The following is a 23,648-nucleotide window of genomic DNA, read 5'->3' on the forward strand; positions in this document are numbered from 1 at the left end:
CTCTGTCCCCTCAGAGGCAGAGGCCAGGAATGCCCAGGACATTCACATAACAGCAATCACGTAACTTGCTGCTGGGTGCACAGCTCCTGAGTTCATGTGTGTATGGGGTGGGGCAGGGTTTGTCTTGTTTCTGTTCCAATCACTTCTTACTAAAACCAGGACGTGTTCCAGAACATAAAAAACTGTGTCATGTTTCTCCGCTGCTTGAAGCCCTCCAGCAGTTTCTGTGGCTTGAGGCTCTAGAGTGAGGTCCCACAACATCACAGGTAACAGAACGGCCTCTAGAGCCCAGAGCTTTCGACCCCGGCTCTGACACTCGAACCCGATGACTCCGAGGATGTTGCCTCATCTCTCTATGCCTCAGTTTCCTCTCCTATAACTAGGGCAATGATAAAAAGGCTTGTCCTAAGGATCACGTGACTTAATTCTGAGTGGGGCCTGGCAGTGATTCCACAGATGTATGGACCTCTGCGGTTTGCAGCAATGGCAGCATAAGGTCCGTTCATTTCTGTTTCTCCTCCCTTCTCAGCACTTCCCACAAGCTTCAGGGCTCTGGTCACAGCCAGCTTTCTGAAGTTCAAGCACACCATGCTCTCTTCTCTGAAATTCAAACATTCCTGGCACATGTTTGTCTTCAACATGACTGAGTAGTTTCTGCCCACCCTCAGGGTCACCTCTTTGCTGAGAGCCCTTCCCGATCCCCTTGTTGGGGTCAGATGCCCATTCCTAGCTGCTCCCAAACCCACCACACAGTGGACAGCCCTTTCCTTGTCCCCCTCCTCCTGACTAGACGGCTCCCCTCCAAGCTGAGAAAGTGCATTGTCAGTCTCGTCAGCTGTCCAGTCAAGGAAACAGTGAAGATGGGATAGGAAGAAGGTGAAGGTGTCTGTGGAGCTGGCAAGTCCTGTCCACAGGAGATGCTGTGGTCCTAATTATCACACGGCTCCCAGGACTCACATCCCGCCACACTTTCCTTACACGCTGAAGAAGTTCTGATGAGGCTCAGCCTTTGGTCTGCTTTTCCTTGGCTTGGCTGCGCTATAAGCAGGGGAGAGCAAGCATAGCACCTCCCCAAGGCCAGTTACCTTCTCGAGGTCTGGCTCCTCTAAGCCCAGCGCTAACTCATTGTTGTCCATCACGGAGGAAGCGGCCACATCCAGTGGGGTGGATCCTCTCATGGAGGGGGAAGCTGAGGAAGAAGGAGAGAAGGGGAGAGAGGGAGAAAGAGGCCACCCGGTGCTGAGCTGAGGTTGCAGTGCCCAGTAATGGCCAGGAGAGGTCAGCAAACACAAAATTTGGAAACATCGCTGTCCTCAAGGGGGGGCTGACAGCTTTGTTTTCTATCCTTCCTCCCTACACTTATTACTGACGGTGAATATAGCTTAAGTTAGAAAATCAGTTCATAGGAGCACCTGGGACCGTGTATTTTCAAGTGCTTTTCTAACATGGAAGTTCTTGGGCCCTTGTTTGGTGATCATTCAAGTCTCAGATGTCACTTGATAACCAAGCTCACATAACTTGGTCATTTCTGGGGTCACCACCTAGAATTTAAAAATAACCTCAACTCTTAGAATTATATCAGCTCACCAACATTGTCTTTCATTTCCCTTTGGTTCTTAGGCTAAAACTGAGAAAAACTTTAGGTGGCATTTTATAAAAAGGTTGTGTAGTCTAAGCTTGTTGTTGCTTAGTCCCTAAGTCATGTCCAACTCTTTTTGCAATCCCATGAGGTTGCATTTGAGAAACAGGAAACCTGAGATTACAGATTTCACGTGCATATAATGTATTTGCGTCTTCCACAAATTCATTTAGTTTACATACAGAAGAGTGAGTACAGCAAGTGCATGCATTGGTTTTCCAGCGGTGGTGTTGGATTTACACTGTTTGTCCATAGTTGCTCCTGGCCTGTCTGCCTTGCAGCTATGAAAGCACTGGCTGGTTAGCTGATGGGACAGGCATGTAGCCTGCAGCCAGCCTGCCAAGAAGGGATTGGATCCATGACCTTGGTCTTATTAGCACTGCTCCCTGGTCCGCTGAATGGGCTGGGAGGTGCTGGATCTCCAGACTACATCCATAATCTCAGGTAGCATTTCATGAACCCCGGGTCCCCAGAGAGAGGAGGCAAAACTGTGTGACTATAAACTGTGCCTAAGCCAAAACAAATCTGTCATCATTACCGTCACCACGGCTGGTTGGCAGTGACTTCTCTCCTTAGGTTGGAGAGCAGAGACATATTATTATTATTTCACATGTTTTGAGACCAGGCAGGATTCCTTCTTCTATTTAAAAATACCATAGCACACATGTGACTTCTTTCCTTTTACTGCCTAAGTGGCCAGCAGGGGAAGGGTAACCCCTGAGCCAACTGCAGAAGTTATAATATGACCTACCTAGGCCAACACTGCTGTTCTCCAACAGGTAACTTAGATGCTCAAACATGGCCTTCTGATTTTGTCGGCTGATTCGACAGAAATAGCACAGGAAGCGGCAACAGCTAGCAACCATCTTTGGAAAGGCAATCTGTAGGGAGAAGTAGAAAGTGTCACGGGGAAGAATCTATCGTGAAGTCTTTCTGAAAAGGCTGACTTCAAAGAGTCTTAGGTTGGAGCCTTCCAAGCTGTGAACAGTTGGGAAAAAGAATTTTCTCCTTGCTTCCGGTTGTTTCCAAGACGTTTTCATAGGAGGGACAGAGAATAGACACCTAAGAAGAGGCTTCTAAAAATACTGAGGGCTAATTATAGCTCCTGAAGTATCTTTCTTTCAAAAAAAAAAAAAAAAAACAGATGTCAAGACAGAATTCTAGTCATCCTCAGATGTCATGTGAAATTGTTCAACCCTACATCAGACCACTGTTTCTGAGTAGGAAGGGAGGGGACAGAAAGGGAGATGGGTGATCACAGAAAATAAGACCTAGCACTGTATCAAACCTGAGTCTTCTGGGTAAAGGTCGGCCTCTACTGCTGTAGAAGCCTCAACAGCATCACCCTTTCAGAATGTGAGCCTCCCCCAATTACCTCTGTCCTTGATCACCACTCTCCTATGTGCTCCTAGAGCATTCATAACATGATTCTTACAATTTAGCACCAAAGTGCCAACTTCCATTACCATCAAAAGTGGTTGGCTTCTCTGCTTAACAAAGTAATTAGCATCTCCAGGAGCTGGCCGCATCTTCTGTTTGATCAATCATGCTCAATAAATGGTGTCAGTGTTAACCTTGGCTCAGGATCCAAGAAAGCCCTTGATTTCCACTTTTAGAATCATGGAACGTGTTCTAGGAAGTAAGATTCTAAAAGTTAGTCTGTCTGCTTGCTGAGGCACACAGACGTTTGTTCAGAGGTCTTCTGGGGAGGGTCCACTTTCCTGAGAGATCAGAAGGAAGCAAATGAGGAGCAAGGTGAATGGGGCTCCTGTGTTCTTCCTTCACAATGCTCACCTGTCAATATTGGTGGCACTGCTTTCCTAGGACCAGGTACTCTCGAATTTCCAATATTTAAAAACATCCCCTATCTGTTGCCTTAGAACCTCTCTGACTCTGAGAAGGACCTGGACAAGGTGCACTACCTGCCCAGGTGGGCCCTACTGGCACTCCCTGTCCCTTGGCAGCAGGAGCTCCCGGGCCCCTTATGGCAGGGCTGGCTAGGAAATCGACATCGTCAGGAGCTTGGCTCAGACAGGAAACACGTACCCTCCAATGGGAACAGTGCCAGGATCGTTATTAAAATCCTATTTTCCTTTAGAACTGCCTTCTGACACAGCACCAAACACACCAGGCTCCTAAGTGGAACCCGGAGGAATTCCATCTTGGAAGGAGCAGGACTGCAGAAGAGGATGGGAAGGAGACTGAGCAGCCCAGTGAAATGAGTGAGAACTGTTAACACTGGCTGGGTCCCATCTCCTTGCTCCTCCCCGTACCCTCCCTGGGAAGAATCACTAGGCAGTGGGCACCAGCCACGTGCAGGGGTCAAATTCAAGATAAATTCTCCTTGGAGAATTACCTGCAACTTTTCTGCACCCAGCACGTTCACCATCACCTCCATGACGGTCTCATGCATGCCGAGGACTCTCATGAGGTTGGGGTGCTGGTAAAATACCTTGTTGTTCATTATGTCTCTAGGGTAATCACAGAGAGAAGTCAGCACTTGCTTATTTCAATGCTACAACAATGCAGGGTTGAGAATACACAAATGCACATGAACACACATTTGGGGTGAACTAATGTATGAGTTTGATCCCTGAGTTGGGAAGATCCTCTAGAGAAGGGAATGGCTACCCCCTCCAGTATTTTTGGCTGGAAAATTCCACGGACAGAGGAGCTGAGGAGTCTGGAAGGCTACAGTCCATAGGGTCACAAAGAGTTGGACACGATCGAGGGACTAAAATTTTCACTTCTAATGTACATGCCATCTGCTGGAAAGATGGTCAGAAGGTACTAGGTTGGTGGAATATATGTGGAGGGCCATTTTTAGCTGAAGGAATATCTTATGCTCATTTATTTCTACTTTTTTTCTTTTAAATATTTCCTTCTGATGACATCAAGTAGCTGCCCCTCAGTTGTTTGTCTGTTTGTTTTTTTTTGCTTGTGATAGTTTTGAGATAGCCCAAACCACTGAATTCTCTTCCTCTGTGTATTAAGGGTCTTCTATTTTTTGTTCTCCTGTCCTTATATCTATATCTCTATGTACCTTAGTTATCCAAATGGTAGGGCAGGGTTGTACCCTCTTCTTAAGGCAGTTGTGTATTAGGTGCCAATGATATTCTGGGACAGTAGCACTCAATAAAATGATCAAAATGAAACATAAAAAGAATTACGTTTTTAAGTCATTTGACATAAATTCTCATAATAAAGCTGCAGGCAAATCAAAATACAGAGGCAGCCTGCAGCCTGGCTGTGTAATTCCTTGCACGTGGTTCCTCTCAGCCCATATCCCTTTCTCCAGAGGGCTGCAGCTGTTAAAAGGAGACAGCAGTAGGTTTTAGTGGAGCTATGTCTACCACAAGGGCTGGAGAAAGGCTAGTTCTGCAGCTGTTTCCTCTTCCCATAAAAGTCTCTTCACCTCTGTTGTAAGAGTCCTCTTTGGAAATGAATTTAAGGAATGCATGCATCCCCTCGTCCTGCCTCAACTGCCAGCATCCCTGTTCCGGGTCTCAGTGACGCTCCTTTACTTTGCTGGTTTGAGGGTGGTAGGATGACAGTTCCAGCAGCAGGGAGACTATGGTTCTAGTGCTCGATTTTATTCAGGTAAAACTGTGGGTTAGTCAGTGAATGTTTTGGGGGGGCTTTAGGTTTCTCATCTGCAATATATATTACCTAATTAAAGGAAATCTTTTTGATATCTAAAATGCGATCTTTCTTGTGGTATACATATACAATGGAATACTACTCAGCCATAAAAAGATGAAATTTTGCCATTTGCGGCAACATGAATGGACTTGGAGGGCATTTTGCTAAGTGAAATAAGACAGATAAAGACAAACACTGTATGATATCACTTATAAGTGAAATCTAAAAAATACAAGAAACTAGTGAATATAACAAAACAGAAGTAGACTCACAGATACAGACAGCAAACTAGTGGTTATCAGTGGGGAGGAGAGGCTGGGGCAATACAGGGGTAGGGGAATGGGAGCTACAGACTGTTGGGTGTAAGATAGGCTCAAGCATATATTGTACAACACAGGGAATTTAACCAATATTCTGTAATAACTGTAAAAGGGAAGTAACCTTTAAAATTGTTTAAAAATTAAAAATTTAAATTATGAAAACAAAAACAAGCAAATAAAATTCAATCTACCATCCAGCCTTAGCTCATGAAATATACAAGGGCTAGATCAGGCAGGATGTTGCAGGCCATGTCACAGATTTTATAGACTTCACTCTAGATCCATGGGAAACCACTGGAGTATGTTAATCAGGAGAATGACGTGATGACACAAGTAAATTTAGGTTTAGATCCAGTCTCAGATCTATAGTGATCCCACAAAGGTTTAGCTGCCCTCCTCAATTAGCCTGTAGCAAATAGCCACCTCAATCCATAATACTGAAAGCAGCAGCATTCTGTACAATGCACTTCTATACTGTAACCAGTAGCATTGTATATAGTGCATTCTTAGTCTATTCTTGGAGTAAATTCTTAAGATTTGAGATCACTGTGCCCCATCTTGCCTTCTAGAAAGATTGGCTTTCACTTCTTGGCTTAAGGTGTGAATACAGTGCTAGTGTTTTTTTAAATTTCATCTTTAATCTTTAAAAATCTAATAATTTATAACTTTTTCCTACTAGCCTCTAAGTTCCTTCCTTAAAGTTTGACAGGGTTTAGGATCAATGTCAACTCTTTTAGGCCACTAGAAATTCATTTAGGGAACTGAAGTGGCACTTTATTAGCAAACTGGCATGGAGGACCATTCCTCTACTTTGTTTTGTTTCTTCATATGGGCCATTCTGCAAAGTGACAGTTACTGAAGGTCAGAGAGAGTAAATACAGCCACCAGATTGTTTAATTTATGACCAGTGAGATAGTCTACTGGGAGAATTTGGTTCATTATAAAGTATTTTATATTAGCATATCTAGAGATTCTTTGGCATGTTTCCTTAAAGAATGAAATAAAAGCAACTATATATAATACAACCCCACCCCAGAATTGTGCTGTTATCTTTGTTTCACATGTGTAGAACTATCTCTGATTATCCAGAGAGCTCAGCCTGCAGAAGCAGTGTGTGTGGGGGCGGGGTGGAAAAAAAAAAAAATTCAATCTTTCTAGTGATGTGGCTTCTAAGGAAGATCTACAAGCTACTGTCATGAGGAAACACATTTTGAAGAATTGATGACAATGACTCTACTCCCAAGAAAAGGGAGGAAAAGGGCTATAGTTATTCAAAGGGAAGTTTCAGAAGATTTCCAGTCAAAACCTTAGGTGCTCAAAAAGTCTCTCTCTTGTTGGGTTGAACACACTGTCCCCTCCTTTGAATCTTTTCATTGCTTCCCTGGGACTATTTTTATCAGATTCAAACTAAATATCTGCTTTTTTCCAAGATTCCTTCCTCCTTCTTCTGGCCACGGCCCTTCACCCCAAGTAGCCCACTGTCTGGTCTCTGAGGTTATTGAAGGGGACTGATTTAATGAGCATATAATCTGAAAATGAGTGAAATCAGGATGGGGAACCCAGAGGTTTTTATGTGACTTGATTTCAGAATTGCCTCCTCTGCAAGCTTGCCCTTGATGGGAATGACCCACCCCAGCCCGTTGATCATGAGTAGCTCCTCCTCCTTGCCCATCCTGACGCTGAGCAGGCAGCGAATTTGGCCCAGGGCAGCTAGCAGGCTGATGGTGTCGCTCACGGAGGCCTGGCTGATGGTATAGGTCTTGCGCAGCGCCTGCAGCAGCTCCCCGATGCTGTCGTACTGCCGCCGCAGAAGGTTGAACATCATCCGGACCAGCTCTGCATCCTGGATCTGGTCCTCCTGGGCCCAGCGGATCATGGTCTGTGAGATGAGCTCCTTCAGGGTCGCTGGAAGGACAAGGGGAAGCACCAGTACTGTGGCTGTCGAGGCTCAGGAGCACTGCGCACTCTGTCACTTCACTCAGTGATAACGTACAACATCAGCTGGGTAGGGTTAAAAAAATTCTTAAAGGTGGATTATGGCACACAGAGAAGTAGAACGCATACCAAAAGGCAGGTGCATGAGCCACATTATAATAAACGAATATCTTCAATTTGAACTGAGAAGGCTAAATGCTCTATTTGGATTAAATGGCATTCAGTGATGCTTGAATGATGCTGACAAGGAAGACAAAATAAGATGCCTTCTTGCCATCAGGGTGCTCACAACTTGGTTCTTCACATTTTCATTTTGACTTAAAAGCTACATTTTATCCTTATTTCATAATACAATGCAATACACACTAAGATGGGGTTGTGTATAAGTGCCACAGGATAGAGTGGGGAGTGATTCTGGATGGACGAAAACATAAGAAGACGTTGGGCACTGCCTCTTAGGAGTAAAGCACTATTAGGTGCTAGGATTTCTCTACCATAAATACTATCCTCCAAGTATCCTAAAGATACTATCCACCATGAACTGAGTAAGCCATACCACTGATTCAAGAACTCTAAACTATATTTGAGATGACACAAACATAAAAATACACTAGGGGATGGAGAGAAGTAGACTGAGAACCTTCTATTAGGTCCAAAGACTTTGCAACCAGACATCTGACCATCACCCGCTGAACTGACTGTGTTGTCCTGGATCTTTGGCAGGAGTCAGCTGACACTGTGTCAGATGCTTTACAAGCATCAAGGGAGGATCCAGTATGAGTGAATTCAGAACGTATCGGGGCTCATGCTGGTTGCACAGAAACACCACTGGCTGCACAAGTAAAGGAAAGATGGCTCAAGTGGGAAGCAAACCAGCACTGGGACCTTCACAGGTTGAGCTGAACGGCCCCCACAAAGTGCTGATGGTCACTGGTGTGGGAAGATGACCAAAAGGGAGATGCAAATCTGAGCAGGAGGACAGTGTGATAGAGGATCCTGCCAGAACGTCTGGGAGGCACTGCTCACCCCGCTCCGTGTCATGCACATTTCCAGAAGATGCTGTAACACAGGTGAGACACGCTGCTCTTATAACTGCTTCCAAGTCCAGCTCTGCCTGGCACATTCTTGCAAGGTATGGATGGCACCAAGGCCCTTAATTCAGACCCGTGATAAAGGCAGAGCTCAGGGGCTGGTGAGGGTTGAGCAGTCCTTCACTGAAAGCACTGGGAATAAACTCAGATGCTTTCAGTAGCCTGTGCCCCGTCTTATATAGTTTTCTACCTCTGTGACACTAAATATGGCAGGTGTCTTCTCTACATACGATAACGGCTCATCATAAGGATATGAAAACTGAACTTTGTTACCAAAGCTCCAGAAGAGATCTAGATGTAAAGGATGAATTCAACTTACTTCTGTGTCTATCAACCCTGGGGATATTTTAGGTTTAGACAGGAGACATAAGCTAAAAAACTTAAAAAAAAAAAAAAAAAAAAAAGGATACCCAAGGCAGAGAGAAGCACAGTTAAAAGATGTTCCTAAGAGAACTCACTAGGCAGGGATTGCTGACTAACATTTGTTAGGTTAGATAATACCTGAACTTTCTGGGGGAGAAAAGTTATTTACCATCTAAGCCTCGTCTCCTCTCAGGAACTTATTTCCTCTGCAGTCAAATGTAAAAGTTTTTGTTTCTCCTACTTAATAGTCACACTAATGAATAAAAGCAGGAGAAAACCATAGATGTTTTTGTATGCAACATAAGCTTACCCGGTCCTGTATGTACAGTTTCCTCTTAAGCCTGACTTTGGACTGAAAGAATTACAGTTCTCAATACTTACAACCAAATTCATTGCAGAGATAATACACGTGACCACAGTCCCTGCCACACATGAAAAGCAACCATAAGTATTAACCAGCTCAAGGACCATCCTCTTTTCAACAGGGAATTCTACAGAGTCACACTGAAATCATGTAAATATTCCCCTAACCTGTCTTTCAGATTAGTTCAAGATTCGGGTGAGCTCTTAGCCACACACTGACTTACCAATCCAAATCAACATTTATAGCCTAGAGAATGGTTCATTTCAGCACAACACCTCATGAGAGGGCAAATGGGAAAGGAAATAGCTACTTTTTTTTGGAAAGGGCAAGATTTTATTTTTGTATAGTTGATTTACAATATTGTGTTAATTTCTGCTGTATAGCAAAGTGATTCAGTTATGTATATGTGTGTGTATATATATTATATATATACACAGTCTTTTAAAAAATTTTCATTTCCATTGTGGTTTATCACAGAATATTGAATACAGTTTCCTGTGCTATACAGGGGACCTTGTTGTCTAATGTGTATGTAATAGGTTTGGATCTGCTAATCCCAAACTCCCAATCCTTCTCCCCCAACCCCTCCCCCTAGACAACCACAAGTCTGTTCCCTATGTCTGTGAGTCCATTTCTGGGAAACAGCTCTTTAGCCTGAAAGGGAAGAACAGGAAATGCCCCGTGGGTTCTTTGTCCAGGTCAGCCTTTAACATATATGTGAGGCAATGGGATAAACAATTATCTATGTGTGACCAAGTTAATGCTCAGTTAAATTGTGACCCCCAAGCTCCCAACAGAAAAAGCACCTCATCATCGTGTATCGATAGGCAGATGTAATTCAGTAGAAGGCACAGCATTTAAGACCATTCTTGTTGGACAAGGTTTCAGATTGTGAGACCGAGGTTCGGAAAGTGAGAGAAAGTATAACTGTGAGAAGAAAACAAACTGGGGACGGGGGAGAAACATTCTTAAGAGCCCTGAGAAGCACGGTGTACTTTGCGGCCTGACATATGCTGGAGACCTAGCACCCACCAAGCAAACCTAGGCTGAATAATGAATTTTTAAAGGTCTAAACACCTCTGGGACTGAGAAAATGGAGCTTTATACCCCTGGCAGCAATGCTGTTGAAAATTGCTAAGACTTTAATTAGCTCCCACGAACCAGCAACAGAGCAGCATAAATGAACCAGGGTAGAGAGGTTAAAGAGAACACATTTTCTAGAATGTGATAGGTTCTTCATGTAACTGCATATCTGGGGATTAAAATAATTAATGCACATAACCGTCTCTGGCATAAACCATGGGCTTAATAAAAGGTAACTCTTATGCTATCTGTGCCAGTAACTATAAAAGTTTGGTTCACAGCCCCCTGGGGTCTCCAAGACCCTTCAGGCAGTTTGCAAGGCCTGTTGTACTTTCATAATACTTCCAAGATGCTATTTGCCCTTTTCATTGTGTGATCAGCTGCACTAATGGTGCAAAAGCAATAGTGGGTAAAACTAGTGGGGCAAAAACAAACAAACTAAAACAAAAGCTGGGTCCTTAGCACAAAATCAAGACAGCAGCACCAAACTCTATGCTTTCCTGCTGCATTACCAGACCAATGACCGGTACTGCTTGCATTAGAATGCTCTGAGTGGCATAGAAAGATTATTAATTTTATTAACAACAAACAACTGATGCTGAAGCTGAAACTCTAATACTTTGGCCACCTGACGTGAAGAACTGACTCACTGGAAAAGACCCTGATGCTGGGAAAGATTGAAGGCAGGAGGAGAAGGGGATGACAGAGGATGAGATGGTTGGATGGCATCATCGACTCAATGGACATGAGTTTAAGTAAACTCCGGGAGTTGGTGATGGACAGGGAGACCTGGCGTGCTGCAATCCATGGGGTGGCAAAGAGTTGGACATGACTGAGTGACTGAACTGAACAACAAATTCCTGAGTATACATATTTCTAAAGCACTTCTGTTGTACAAAGGCCAGTGGTTTTGCTGAGGAAAAACACCTGTGTGATTGTCATGATTGTTGCTAGCTAAACTAGCTGCTTCTTTCTTGGAATGCCACCTTAATTAAGAGAACAACAGACAAACTATGGTTAATCACACTTGAGTAACTGACAGATATTTTCTTAAAAATGAAACAAGCCTGTCACTTCAAGGAAAATAACTCTTAGGACTTGTTGCCAAGTTTAAAATTCAAGCTTTCAAGAGAAAACTAGAATTTTGGAAAAATGTTTTTCTGCCACTGTGAGTTTGATAGCTTCCCAATATTTAAAGACTTTTTTGATTAAGTTGTTGATATTAATGAATGTAACTTAAGAAACAGTTTATAATAAACTGTGTCGACATTTGAAAGCTCTGTATAACTCAGTGAACCAGTCATTTCCCAATGATCAATGTGTAATGTTACAAAAAACATCATGGATAAAAGAATCCATTAACAAACGAGATAGACCAATGGATTGTTATATAACCCAATAAAAAAAAGTCTTTACTATTATTTCAAATTCCACATAGCAAATAACTTTTGAGGAACTATTACTTGCTGAGACTTAACATAGTATCAAAAGAATATCCACAATTATCTGAAAAGGCTACCAATAGTAGTCCTTCTCTTTCCAACTATATATCTGTGTGAGGCCAATTCTTTAACCAGACATAAGAATAAAAAAAAAAAATCCAGCTATCTTCTAAGTCAGACATAAGAGATTTATAAAAATGCAAAATATCCCAAATCATTTTTTTGAATTATTAAACATTTAGTTGTTTTTCATAGAAGTTATTTATGTAACATGTAATGGGTTTACTCTATTATTATGTATTTAAGTACAGTTAATTTATAATATTATAGTAGTTTCAGGTATCCAATAGACTTATTTGATATTTTTATAGATTATATTTGATTTAAAGTTATAGTGGCTATATTCTCTGTGCTGTACACGATATCACCATAGTTTACTTCTTTTTTTAAAAATATAAATTTATTTATTTTAATTGGAGGCTAATTACTTTACAATATTGCATTGGATTTGCCATACATCAACATGAATCCGCCAGTTTATTTCATTCATAATAGTTTGCATCTCTTCCTCCCCTGTCCAATCTTGCCCCTCCCCTCTTTTCTCTCCCCACTGTGCCCAATGCTAATCACTACTTTGTTCTCTAAATCTGTGAGTTTGTTTCAGTTTTGCTATATTCATTTGTTTATTTTTTAGATTCCACACATAGGTGATAAATACACTGGGCTTGTCTTTCTCTGACTTATTTCATTAAGCATAAGTGGGTTTCTTATTTTTCAATGAATTAACAAATATTTAAAAAATCTCAGTTTTAAAATCTATTTTAGTTTCACTTGTGTAATACAATAGATACAATCCTCATAAACTAAGGCATATTGGGATCCTTGCTAAGTTTTAAGAGCGTAAAGGGGCCTCAAGGCTGAAATTTAGAGGATCACTGTCTCTATAAAAGGGTCTACCTTAGGGGATGGCTGTTACTGGAAGGCAAATCATTCCCTTTGGCTAAGATAAACCCTATTCCGTTGGACTGTGATTCTAATCAAGTGGTTGAGACCAGAACCTTGAAAACTGTGCCTTAGGAAGCTTTCTCTGTTTCTGGATGAGAGGTAAATTAAATGAGCATAAAGAGAGTAAGACAGCTCACGTGAGAAATAAAGTGAAGATTAAAGAATCATTATTTTGAAAATTGAATCCTGGCCCATTATTCATTCATTACCAAAGGGCTCCCCACCAGCCTGAAGGGCCCTAAGCTTCCCTCTTTCATTTGGGTTGAAGATGAGTCACCTTGGGAGCAAGGAGGGAGCCAGGTATCTTTGACACCGAGGCAGCCAGGCCTTCTGCAGCCTGCTCTGCAACCTGCTTTGCAGCCAGTACAGTGAGGCACAGAGCAAAGGAGGGCTGCAGGCTGTAGAGGGAAGCACTAATTTTCTGCCCCTGACATTTGGTGACCCTTCAGCAAAGACTTTATTTTCAGTAACACCTGAAACCAGGGTGGTCTGCTCTAGAAGGGTTTGCTCTGGAGGTCATGTGTAACCACGCCTCAGGACACACCTCACTCATCCATTTCTGCCTGTCCTCATCTTAGTAGGTGAATTACCTCTAGTTATGTCACCCCTAAGTTAGCTTATCAATTGAATGACATTTTCTGTTACATGCCCAATACTGAATAAAGTACTCTATATGAAACTATTTCAAGACACAGTTACTACCCACAGCAGCCTAGCCGGGAAAACTAAATATGTAAATAAAGTGTAAAATAATGGGTAAAACTGTATTTGCCCAGGACATTTAGAAATGAGACCATTTATAAGAAGGTACAACTTCCATTATAATACACATGCCCAAAAGAAATCAGAGAAGAGAAATGATCAGATCTTCCTCTCTTACTTTTCCCCTTAATGATGAGTCCTTTTTCTGAAGTTCTTTATATTCTAGAATAAGTCCATATTGCTGCTGCTGTTTAGTCACTAAGTCCTGTCTGACTCTTGTGACCCCAGGGTCTGTAGCCCGCCAGGCTCTTCTCTCCATGGTATTTCCCAGGCAAGAATACTGGAATGGGGAGCCATTCCTTTCTCCAGGGGATCTTCCTGACCCAGGGATTGAACCTGCCTTTCCTGCTTGGCAGGTGGATTCTTTACCACTGAGCCACAGGGGAAGCTGTAGGTCCACACTGCATGGAGACTAAAGAAGCAAGGAGGAAAAAATTCTATCATGAATTTATCTCCCAAGGAAGATATGAAATGATCTGAGAGAAAACACATTCCGATGGTTTGCAATGCCATTTCCTTTCAAAAGATAATTTACACAAGTAGTTCATGTAGTAAATACTTATTTTGTTGTTGTTGTTCTGGTATCAATGGGAAAGTGCTGACAATTTTGGAAGGATTTTCAGAAAAGCCAATGGAGATGATTCTCAAGAATACTTAAATCTCTTTCTTAAGCAGAGACAGATACAACTAAATACTGATTTCATTTCTGCTGTTTTTCTAAGTTCATCTTTGGAAACGCTGCCCTTTCATGACTGAGAACACTTTGGTGTTCACAAGAAAAACATCTCCAAGTCTGGGAGACTGTTTCTGTACTTAGAGAATGAGCTGAGGGTTACCGGAGGGGAAGGGTTGGGGAAGGGATAGCCTATTTGGGATTGACAAGTATATACACTGGTATACTTAAAATAGATAAACAAACACCTACTGTATAGCTCAGAGAACTCTGCTCAATATTCTGTAAAAACTTACATGGGATAAGAGTCTGAAAAGAATAGATACTTGTGTATCTATGACTGAATTATTTTTCTGTACAGTTGAAACTAACATAACATGGTTAATCAATTGAAGATAAAATTGTTAAAACTACAAAAAAAAAAAAAAAAGAGAGAGAGAGAGAGAGAGAGAAAGAGAAAAGAAACACACCTCCTGAAGGGGATGAGGCTCTAGGCAAAACATAAAAGTGAGGCGAAGAGGTCAGTCTGCCATTTGCCTTCATGACTGGCCCCTCTTACTGTCTCCCACATGTGCACAGACGTCCAGCTGCTCCACTTAGAACCCCCCCACCATGTGATGAAGTTGCTTCCACAGTCTTGGTTGCAATCGTAGGATTTTTATCCACCGATTTACCTTTTCCAAGAAGGCCTTGTTAAGTGCACTGAATGGTTCAGCTCATGGGATTTTAAAAAAGCTATAGTGCTTTTTTTCAAAAAGGAAAAAGAAAGAAAGATATGGAACCAAGCTCTTGTTTTTCTGATGGGAAATAAAATCAGCTCCTATGAAACAGAATGCCTTTGGGAAGCCAGATGTATACGCGTGGTTTCCTTGATGATTATAAATGGCTTCGTTTATGAAATTATTAACTTTCTGACTCACACTCCACTGTTGTAATTAGTGTAATTAGGGATAGTCACATTCAGGCAATTATATCAAGTATATGATCTAGAAGCCACATTTTAAATGATTGCTCAGGTTAACTCAGAGTGGAAATATTTCTAAGGCACTGTATTATTTAGGGAGACTTGATGACTGAAAGATAGTCTAAAAGAAAAACAGCTACTTCACTACTCGATTTCTCGACTAGTCAGATAGATACTCCATATAAGAGAAAGTATTAGAGTGTCTTCAAATTAGACCTAGGTTTAATATATTAGTGTTGGAGCCCAGTATTTATTTGTAGGTTTCTTATTTCCTTCCACTTGTCACTTTATAACTAGCTATGGAACCTCAGAATCTCAAGTCCTTTATTCTGTGAAACTTGCAAGAAATTTCTCTAGGGAGTCACCCATCATCCTTGATATAACTCTTTCCTAAATGGTCAAATTACCAGCTTTGCAGTGCCAACTATAATAAGAGAAAGATCATTTATTCTCAAGGTACAGGTTTAAATTTTTAGGCTTCAGAGGTCTGGAAAGAATCTTTTCATCCCTAAATTTAGACCACAGTCCAACTGGCCATCAAGCAATGAGGTGCATGCTTAATATCAAAGAGCAGATGTTGGTCACTGGCAAAGCAAATCCCAACATCTTACAGATTCCCAAGCCTAGGCTGCTGTGACATTTCTTTGAGTGTGCTCCTAAATCTGGGTCAGTTTGGAAGAAAAAGTATTCTGATTACATTGTGGAGAAGGAGCGAACAAAACTGCACTGTACTTAAACTTAGAAAGCAATTTATAACGCTCACACTTACAATGGGAAAAGAAAAATAATTATGTACCTCTTAATTACGTAGACTTATTTTTAAATTCTAGGTGATTAAAAGTCAGCTTGTGGTATGCCGTAAATGCTCTGGAGGCATAACAGGTGGTAGATCAATTTCAAGTAGGAAGAACAAGTGTATTTCAACCTCTGCTTTCTTCCTCCCTGAGGTAGGCCGAATAAGGCCCCTCCACCCCACCGCCAAGATGTTCAGCTCTGAATTCTTAGAACCTGTGACCATGTTGCCTGATATGTCAAAGATGCTTTGTAGATGTGATTACATTAAGGATCTTGAGATGGGAAGACTATCCTGGGTTATCTGGGTGGGCTCAATGTAATCACAAAGGTCCTTATAAGAGGGAGGCAGGAGGGTTGAGAGTCAGAGAAGGACCTGTGATGACAGAAGCAGAGGGTGGACTGGCACCTCTGCTGGGGGGCCACTAGTTAAAAATACAGGCAGCCTTTCAAAGTTGGGAAAGGCAAGAAATGGATTCTCCCCAGAACTGTAATGCTACTAATTCATTTTAAACTTACGACCTCTAGAGCTGGGTGGTAATGAATTTGTGCTGTTTTTAAGCCACCAAAAGTGAAACTGAAAGTCGCTCAGTCGTGTCCGACTCTTTGCAACCCCATGGACTATACAGTCCATGGAATTCTCCAGGCCAGAATACTGTAGTGGGTAGCCTTTCTCTTCTCCAGGGGATCTTCCCAACCCAGGGATCGAACCCAGGTCTCCTGCAGTGCAGGCGAATTCTTTACCGGCTGAGCCACAAGGAAAGCCCTTAAGCCACCAAATTTGTGGTGATTTGTTACAGCAGGGCAGGAAACTGACATAGTCTCATGGATAGAAAGTCCTGGGTTGAGGATATTTGAGTCCTTTTCTGAAGATCCAAATCAGACAGGAGCATTTCAGTGAGCAAGAACTACAGACATCAGACCTGAGAGTGAGCTAGTTTTCCAAGTTTTTGCTGAGGCAACTGGAGTAGATAAATGACAGCGTTGGTGACACAAGCGAAGACTGTCTGGATCTGGCCCAGGGCTTGTGTCAAACGCGAATGACAGTAAATGCAGAAAGTACTCACCACAGAACCGTGGTGGCCCATTAGATAACACATACACGTTTCAGACAGCACATTCTCTAGTTCCTGTAACACAGCGTTTTGGCCTCTACTCCCTTTCTGAACATCAAGTGCAGAACTGCATACATCTCAACACTACCCACTGAATAAATGAAAGATGCTGGAGGTGATGACCATCATGGCATATTGAATATTTCTGACCACCGAGTCAGCATCTATTTGACCCTTCTTCCTTCTCAACAGAACCCTGCTTTTGTACAGATACCTACCTCTCTACCTCATGGCCATGTTCCTCTGTGAAAGGACCCAACCCTCCTCCAAAGGTGGCTCTGGCGACTAAGTCACCAGCACGTTATTTTCTAGGTCACACCCATTGGTTCAACAGTTGACCCCTGATCAAGTTCTCCAGTCAAAAGTGATCGCAGGATTCTTGCCTTGAATACCAGAGTAGAAGAAACCTTCTCACCATTCCCTTGAACACCGTTCAAGGGATGGATGAGGCCCAGAAATGCAACCACCATGTTGGCTGTGGAGGTGAGGAGAGCCAAGGAATTAATTCAACAAAGGGACTGCGGCCATCATCTCCAGATACACCAGTCATAAAATTCCTTTATCAGCTACTCCATCTGAATTGGGTTTTCTGTTCTTTTTTTACTGAAAGCACCGGAAATGATAAACATGGAAGTGAAGTTCTTATGTATGAACTATACCTTTTAAATTCACTTCAGGAGCTGAAAGTTACACCAACTTCTAAGTACCAGAACATTAAACTGAGCACTGCTTTACTGAGTTCTTATATTCCCTTCTCCTACCCTGTGAGACTGGAACTATTATTCTCTTTTTACAGACAAGAAAACTAAAACAGAAAAGTTTCAGAAATTGGCTTAATATCATAAGCAGTAAGTGACAGAGCTGGGAATCAAACCTTGCCTGCTGGAGTCTAAACCCACCTATGTTACCATCTTAGCGCTGCTTACTCTCAATAGCTTTGTAAAATTCAGAAAAATAGTTATCTTTATTAACGCTTTAAATTTAAATTATACTGCTTAGAAGCGCTCTTCATAAACTCCAAAATGGATTCAGAAATAAATCCTGAAGATTATAAAGCTTTAGCTCTTTTTCTAACTGACTCTGAGCTGGGCAGATTAGTCACTTTCCCAAGAGGCTCAGATTCTTCACCAATAAAATGAAGTGAACAATATAAAATTCATGTTGAAGAAAATGAATGAGTGTGTCATCTAGGGACAAGAGTGCTGGGTACTTGGTTCCTGCTCCGCCTGTGTGACCTTGGTCAAGATGCTTTACCTCTCTGTGGCTCTGTTCACTTGTATGAAGTCAAGTCACTTGTGGCTTAATATTCTACAATTCTGTGTCTATCTGACCCACTGAGTTCTTGAAAGGGTTGTCCTAGTTTATTAAAATGGTGAAATGAACACTTATGTCTTCACTGGGTTAAACTGATAAGCACTAAGAATTTTACCACTGAATTTTAATGCCAACCAGCCTTATCACCATGTTACCCAGCTTGTACTTGCTAATAGTAAAATCTGAGACTGAGGAAATAAAATCTTTAAATGCCAGTGGTTACTGACCCTGGCGAAGAAGTGGCCATTATCAAAGCATCACTGCACATCGCTAATCACTTACATCGAGAAGATGAGCTGTGGCAACTTGATGGCCTTTCTGATGACTGTCCTGATTGCTGGTGGAGAAAGAGCCCTTCCTGTGTCAGGGGTCAGATGGTATAATAACACCGGCTAGATTTAGTTGGGAAGATTTACTAGGGAGAGTGTCATGCCCTCTGTGCTCCATGCTCCAGAGCTTCCTCTGGGCTGAAAGTCTGCTCTGTGTTACAAAGTGGCCAAATACCTACGACTTCTTAGCAGAAAAGGTTAGGGAGAAAGTTAAATCCATACATTTCAAGGATATCTGGAAAATTCATCATGCTAATATCTCTGGAGCTTCCCAGGTGGCTCATCAGTAAAGAATCTGCCTGCCATTGTAGGAGATGCAGGTTTGATCCCTGGGTCAGGAAGATCCCCTGGAGAAGGAAATGGCAACCCACTCCAGTATTCCTGCCTGGGAAATCCCATGGACAGTGGAACCTACAGTCCATGGCAGGCTACAGTCCATGGGGTTGCAAAAGAGTCAGACGCAACTTAGTGACGAAACAACTTCTCTGAGCTTTCCTGGTGCCTCTCTGGCCTGGGCTGTGCACTTGGTACCACTTTTGCCTCATTTCAGTAGAACAAGGATTCTATAGAGATCCCTGAGAGCAAGGCTGCAAGGCTCTGAAAACCTGAAAGGCAAAGCCTGCAGACAACTGGACATTGTTCCCCACTGACAGGAAAGAACCGCTCTGTCTATGTTGTGTCATCAGGGCCCAGTGAACAGGCACTGGCTGTCAGACCCCCAGAGGCACGTCATGTGCCAACTCCCCCACTGCCCCGCCGCCCCGGGCTCCATGGCAAGCAGCTGAACATCTAAGAAAGCACCCCGCTCTCCTTCATCTCAGCTGTATATTTAATTTGTAGACATGCACACTTGTTTCCTTCTCTTTTGGCTTCCCTGTCTGGGAAATAAGGGTAAAAGTTTAGGCAGCTTGCTAGAACACTCTATTTCTCATCACAACAGTAGTAGCCAATATTTGCTAAGAACTTCTTGTGAGTCTGACTCTGTGCTAAATGTGGTACCTGAATCATCACTTAACTCTCCAGATCATCAGGTAAGAACAGAAAAGACAGATGTGGTAGGAATTGTTTCCCCAACACTGATGGCTGTTGTTAGACTAATCCTTGCTTTACTTTTTATTTAAGCCAAGAAGCACTACAATTTAATAAACAAATCACGGTTCCAGTCTATAGATGATCTACAGGCTGAGGCAGCATGGGAGTTAGGGCTGTACAAGAGATGAGCCTTTCCCGTCTCTGCACAACTGGACCCCACAAAACTCCCAGTCCCCCTGGTCTGGCTGCCCTTGACCTTGGCTCTCAGGGCTGGTTGTGCGTGGACAGTCTCCTGGTGGCTGACTATTTCTGCTAAATCTGTTTCCCTCTCTCAGTGGTTTTCTACCTTGGCTAGAGCCTCCCCACTTGTGAAGCAACTGCGTCACCCCCAGGACCATTTCCCCAGCTGGCCGGACACCCCTTCCCATCAGAGGCAGCCTCACAAAGCATCCGTGAGACTGCACTTCTGCCAGCCCATCTCTGCAGCCTCTTGGGGTCTCATCCATCATATGGAGATAATTAGCCTGTTGTTTTTGAAATCAGTCAACCAGCCTCATAATCACTTTCTAGAAAACATTCAGGCGATTAAATGACCGATGATGACAACAGGGAAGAGAGCACAGACAGAACAGATGATGTTTGCTGACGTGCTAGAGAGGGAAGCCCCTGAAAGCCCTGGAACGAAGATGGGACACAGATGGGACAGCAAAAGACTCAGGGACCTGAGGTCTTTGTCTTTACCCTGTTGGGAAGGTAATCAAATTGCTTTTATTTTAGTGTCTATGTCTATTCGGTCTGGAGAATAAACTGATGCTGAGGCAAGCTCCTGGCCATGCATCCTTGATCTCTGAGCTTCTCCATCCTCCCCTGCCCTCTCCCCCCGACCCCCACAGCATCCCTGCACAGTTCTCAAAGATCAGGGGCCCTGGATATGGAGCGTGATTCTCATCTTGGCCTCTTTTCCACTTGTTGCCAGAACCTTGTCCACATTACTTTGCTTCTCTCAGGCTAAGCTGCCTGGCGTACAAAACGGGGACCTGGCTGCCACTATATCTGGTTGTTTGCTGTGGGATAGACAAAGATTTGAATTTTTATGCTACCCTCCGTGTGACTCTGGCAAGTTATTTAACCTGTCTTTACATCAGTTTCTTCAATTGTAAAATAGGAATAACATTGTTGACTGCATATTTTTGTTGGGAGAATTAAATGAAGTGATACTCAAACAAGCGCCAGGACAACACTCAGGACACAGTGGGTACACCACGTAAGTGCCAGCCCCTCCCTCCTGGCAGCTGTAACGCCAAGTAGTATAAAATACACGGTAAGAACCACATGTCACCCTCTGAGACTGTGAACCACTGGAGTTTTCAGGACACGCTGCTCTAACACACCCTGCCTTTCCTACACTTCCTCATTCTATTCCTTTGACAATTCAGCCAATCTCAATTCACTGCCACTCTTGGAATATGATTTTTTTTTCCCCCCTCTGGGCTTTATTGAAGTAGCTCCTTTCATTAAAAATACTTTTCCCTCTTACATCTACCAATTTATAATCTTTATGGAGTTTTCACTCCCCTCCTTTGGCCACCTGCTGTCCCTTATCTGTACTTTTATCTGTACTGTAGCACACCAGACCGCATGCTATATGGAGTTTGACTGTCCACACCCATTTCCTCCTTTGTCTGTAAGGGCCACATTTTCTTCATCTTTGTGAGTCTCAAATGATTAACATGTATTAGAGGTCAAAAAGATGTGTGCTGATGAGGTGAATGTAGAAACAAGTAAGATGTGGTCTCTGTACAAAGTCCCAGTAAAAAATACTTTGCCTAAGGTGGCATGACTTTCCTGACATTGCCTTGTAAGACACATGGCAATGTTAGAAATTTATGTCATGCCCTGGATGACATGCCCTGTTAGAAATTTAGTGACAACGTGGCAGGGGCAGGGAGATGGAGGATGAGGTGGAAAAAAAAGACTTCCTGGAGGACGTATCTGTGTGTGTACATCTCAGAGAGAAGCTGATTGGAGAGAATCTAAGGAGGCTTAGAAACACTGCCTGAGCACCTCAGATACACCTACTGCTAAATTATCTTACTTTGTGTATATCTGTGTTGGGGTCCAGGATTTATTTTGGGAGTGAACAGTAGACTGTTTTCCCTCCTCAGCATGAGAAGAGGCTGCAGCATGTAGGCAGGGGAGAATCTGGGGCTTGGACCCTCAGGTTATTCAGTGACTGGGTGAGAGCTGATACAGGCAGCAGCTTTCTTTGCAGAGAGAAGATAGTGTAAAAACCTGCCATGGGGAAACACTCAGTGAATGATAGAGGTCAGGGAGGCACCGACTTTGAGTTGTGAAGTGACAAGTGACTTTTATTTTTTTTAATTTTAGAAGTTAGCAGAAAGAGCTGGTTGGCCTTTTCTGGAGGAAAAACTCAGTGGTTACAAATTTAAATTCAAGGAAACTCTACTTAAATTGTAGTGTGTTTCTGAGAAGCACTGGCCTCCAACTAACAGGCAAAAGATTTTCTGGACAACTTGCTGGGTTGGGATATTAAAAAAAAAAAAATGCTACTTTGTATGGTGGGCTGCTACTATTTTTCTTAACCTCTTCATTATCATATAATTTTTTGATAAGATTGTAGCAACTTCTATCACAATATGGGTAGGAATTACTTTGGGCAAATCCCTTTAACACTGAACCAGCTAGCAGGATTCTTATGGGTTTCAGGACACTGTTCTTCCTCTTTCCTAGATGTTGAGGTTCCCCTGCAGGTTATCTGGCCAACACCAATTGCTCATAGAGGAGAAATTGCACCACCTACCCTGAAAAGCCTGAGTCCAGGTCTTTGGCTGGGTCAATTTTTTGATGTTAAAATTCTGACCTCTGTTGGGTTCAGATTTCTACACATAACAGTAAGTCACAGAAGTGAGTTACCTCACAGATACAATAAGCAAGATAAAAAGATGATGGTTTCAAGAAGGCATTCTATATGTAATATGTAGGTTGGGGGCTCATCATATTAATATATATGCTGGTAACTTCTATGGCAAGCTTCATTGGATGACAGAAAGAGTGTGGAATCAGAGTCGGAAGACCTCAATCAAGTCACGGCTTTACTCATCTTGGTTACCTTGGGCTGTTGACATCAAGCACCTGGAAATTCTTCTAGAACCAGGTAACGCTGGAAAGAATAAGTATCCTTTAACTCTTCTGAGTCTTATGTTCATCAACTACGCAATGGAAGAGTAACAAAAACTAACAGCAGTAAACTAATACATATGAAGCATTTTGGAAATTGTCAGTTCACCATAGCATGCTATTTTCATCATCTAAACTTTTAATATTTTATCAAATACAAGGGTAAGAGAAATCATAAGCAATAACATGGGTGACGTTACCAATATTTTAAAGGATTAGAATCCTTTATGGCAACTGGGTATGTATTCAGAACCATCATTTCCATTCAATCAAGTGAAAAACAATCTTGGCGGGGAGTATGGAAGTAAAACCATCTCCAAGATTTTCTTTTAAAAAGTCAGCCCTGATTGAGGAGCTTTGTGTCCCTGGAACACCTGGCAGGGAACCATATGCTGCCAACCAGACATGCTTGGCCACCTTCTATTCTATTTCTGGGACTGCAGGATAGGAGGCTTATGACACAAAGTTTGAACCCCTCATAATTCTGCTTGTGGAAGGGAAGAGGTGTGGGATGAACCATGGAGTCTCGTGCTGGAGTGGCCTTTCCGGTTGCTCTACATGTCCTGCCAGAACAGATACAACATA

The 23,648-nt window shown here is 42.6% G+C and overlaps 1 protein-coding gene across 8 annotated transcripts in view; it reads right to left on the reverse strand.

The window, feature by feature from the left end:
- Positions 1 to 23,648, reverse strand: part of RYR3 (ryanodine receptor 3) — a 559,072-nt gene that overhangs the window by 141,085 nt on the left and 394,339 nt on the right. For all 8 annotated transcript variants that reach the window (XM_070797211.1, XM_070797214.1, XM_070797210.1 and 5 more), the window contains exons 39-42: positions 7,233 to 7,506; positions 3,996 to 4,110; positions 2,391 to 2,520; positions 1,086 to 1,189 (exon numbers count right to left, since the gene is read on the reverse strand). In XM_070797211.1, coding sequence (XP_070653312.1) covers positions 1,086 to 1,189; positions 2,391 to 2,520; positions 3,996 to 4,110; positions 7,233 to 7,506 — 623 coding nt within the window. The remainder of the gene's footprint in view (positions 1 to 1,085; positions 1,190 to 2,390; positions 2,521 to 3,995; positions 4,111 to 7,232; positions 7,507 to 23,648) is intronic.

This window comes from Bos indicus, chromosome 10, assembly GCF_029378745.1.
Source record: "Bos indicus isolate NIAB-ARS_2022 breed Sahiwal x Tharparkar chromosome 10, NIAB-ARS_B.indTharparkar_mat_pri_1.0, whole genome shotgun sequence".
Taxonomy (NCBI): Eukaryota; Metazoa; Chordata; class Mammalia; order Artiodactyla; family Bovidae; genus Bos; species Bos indicus.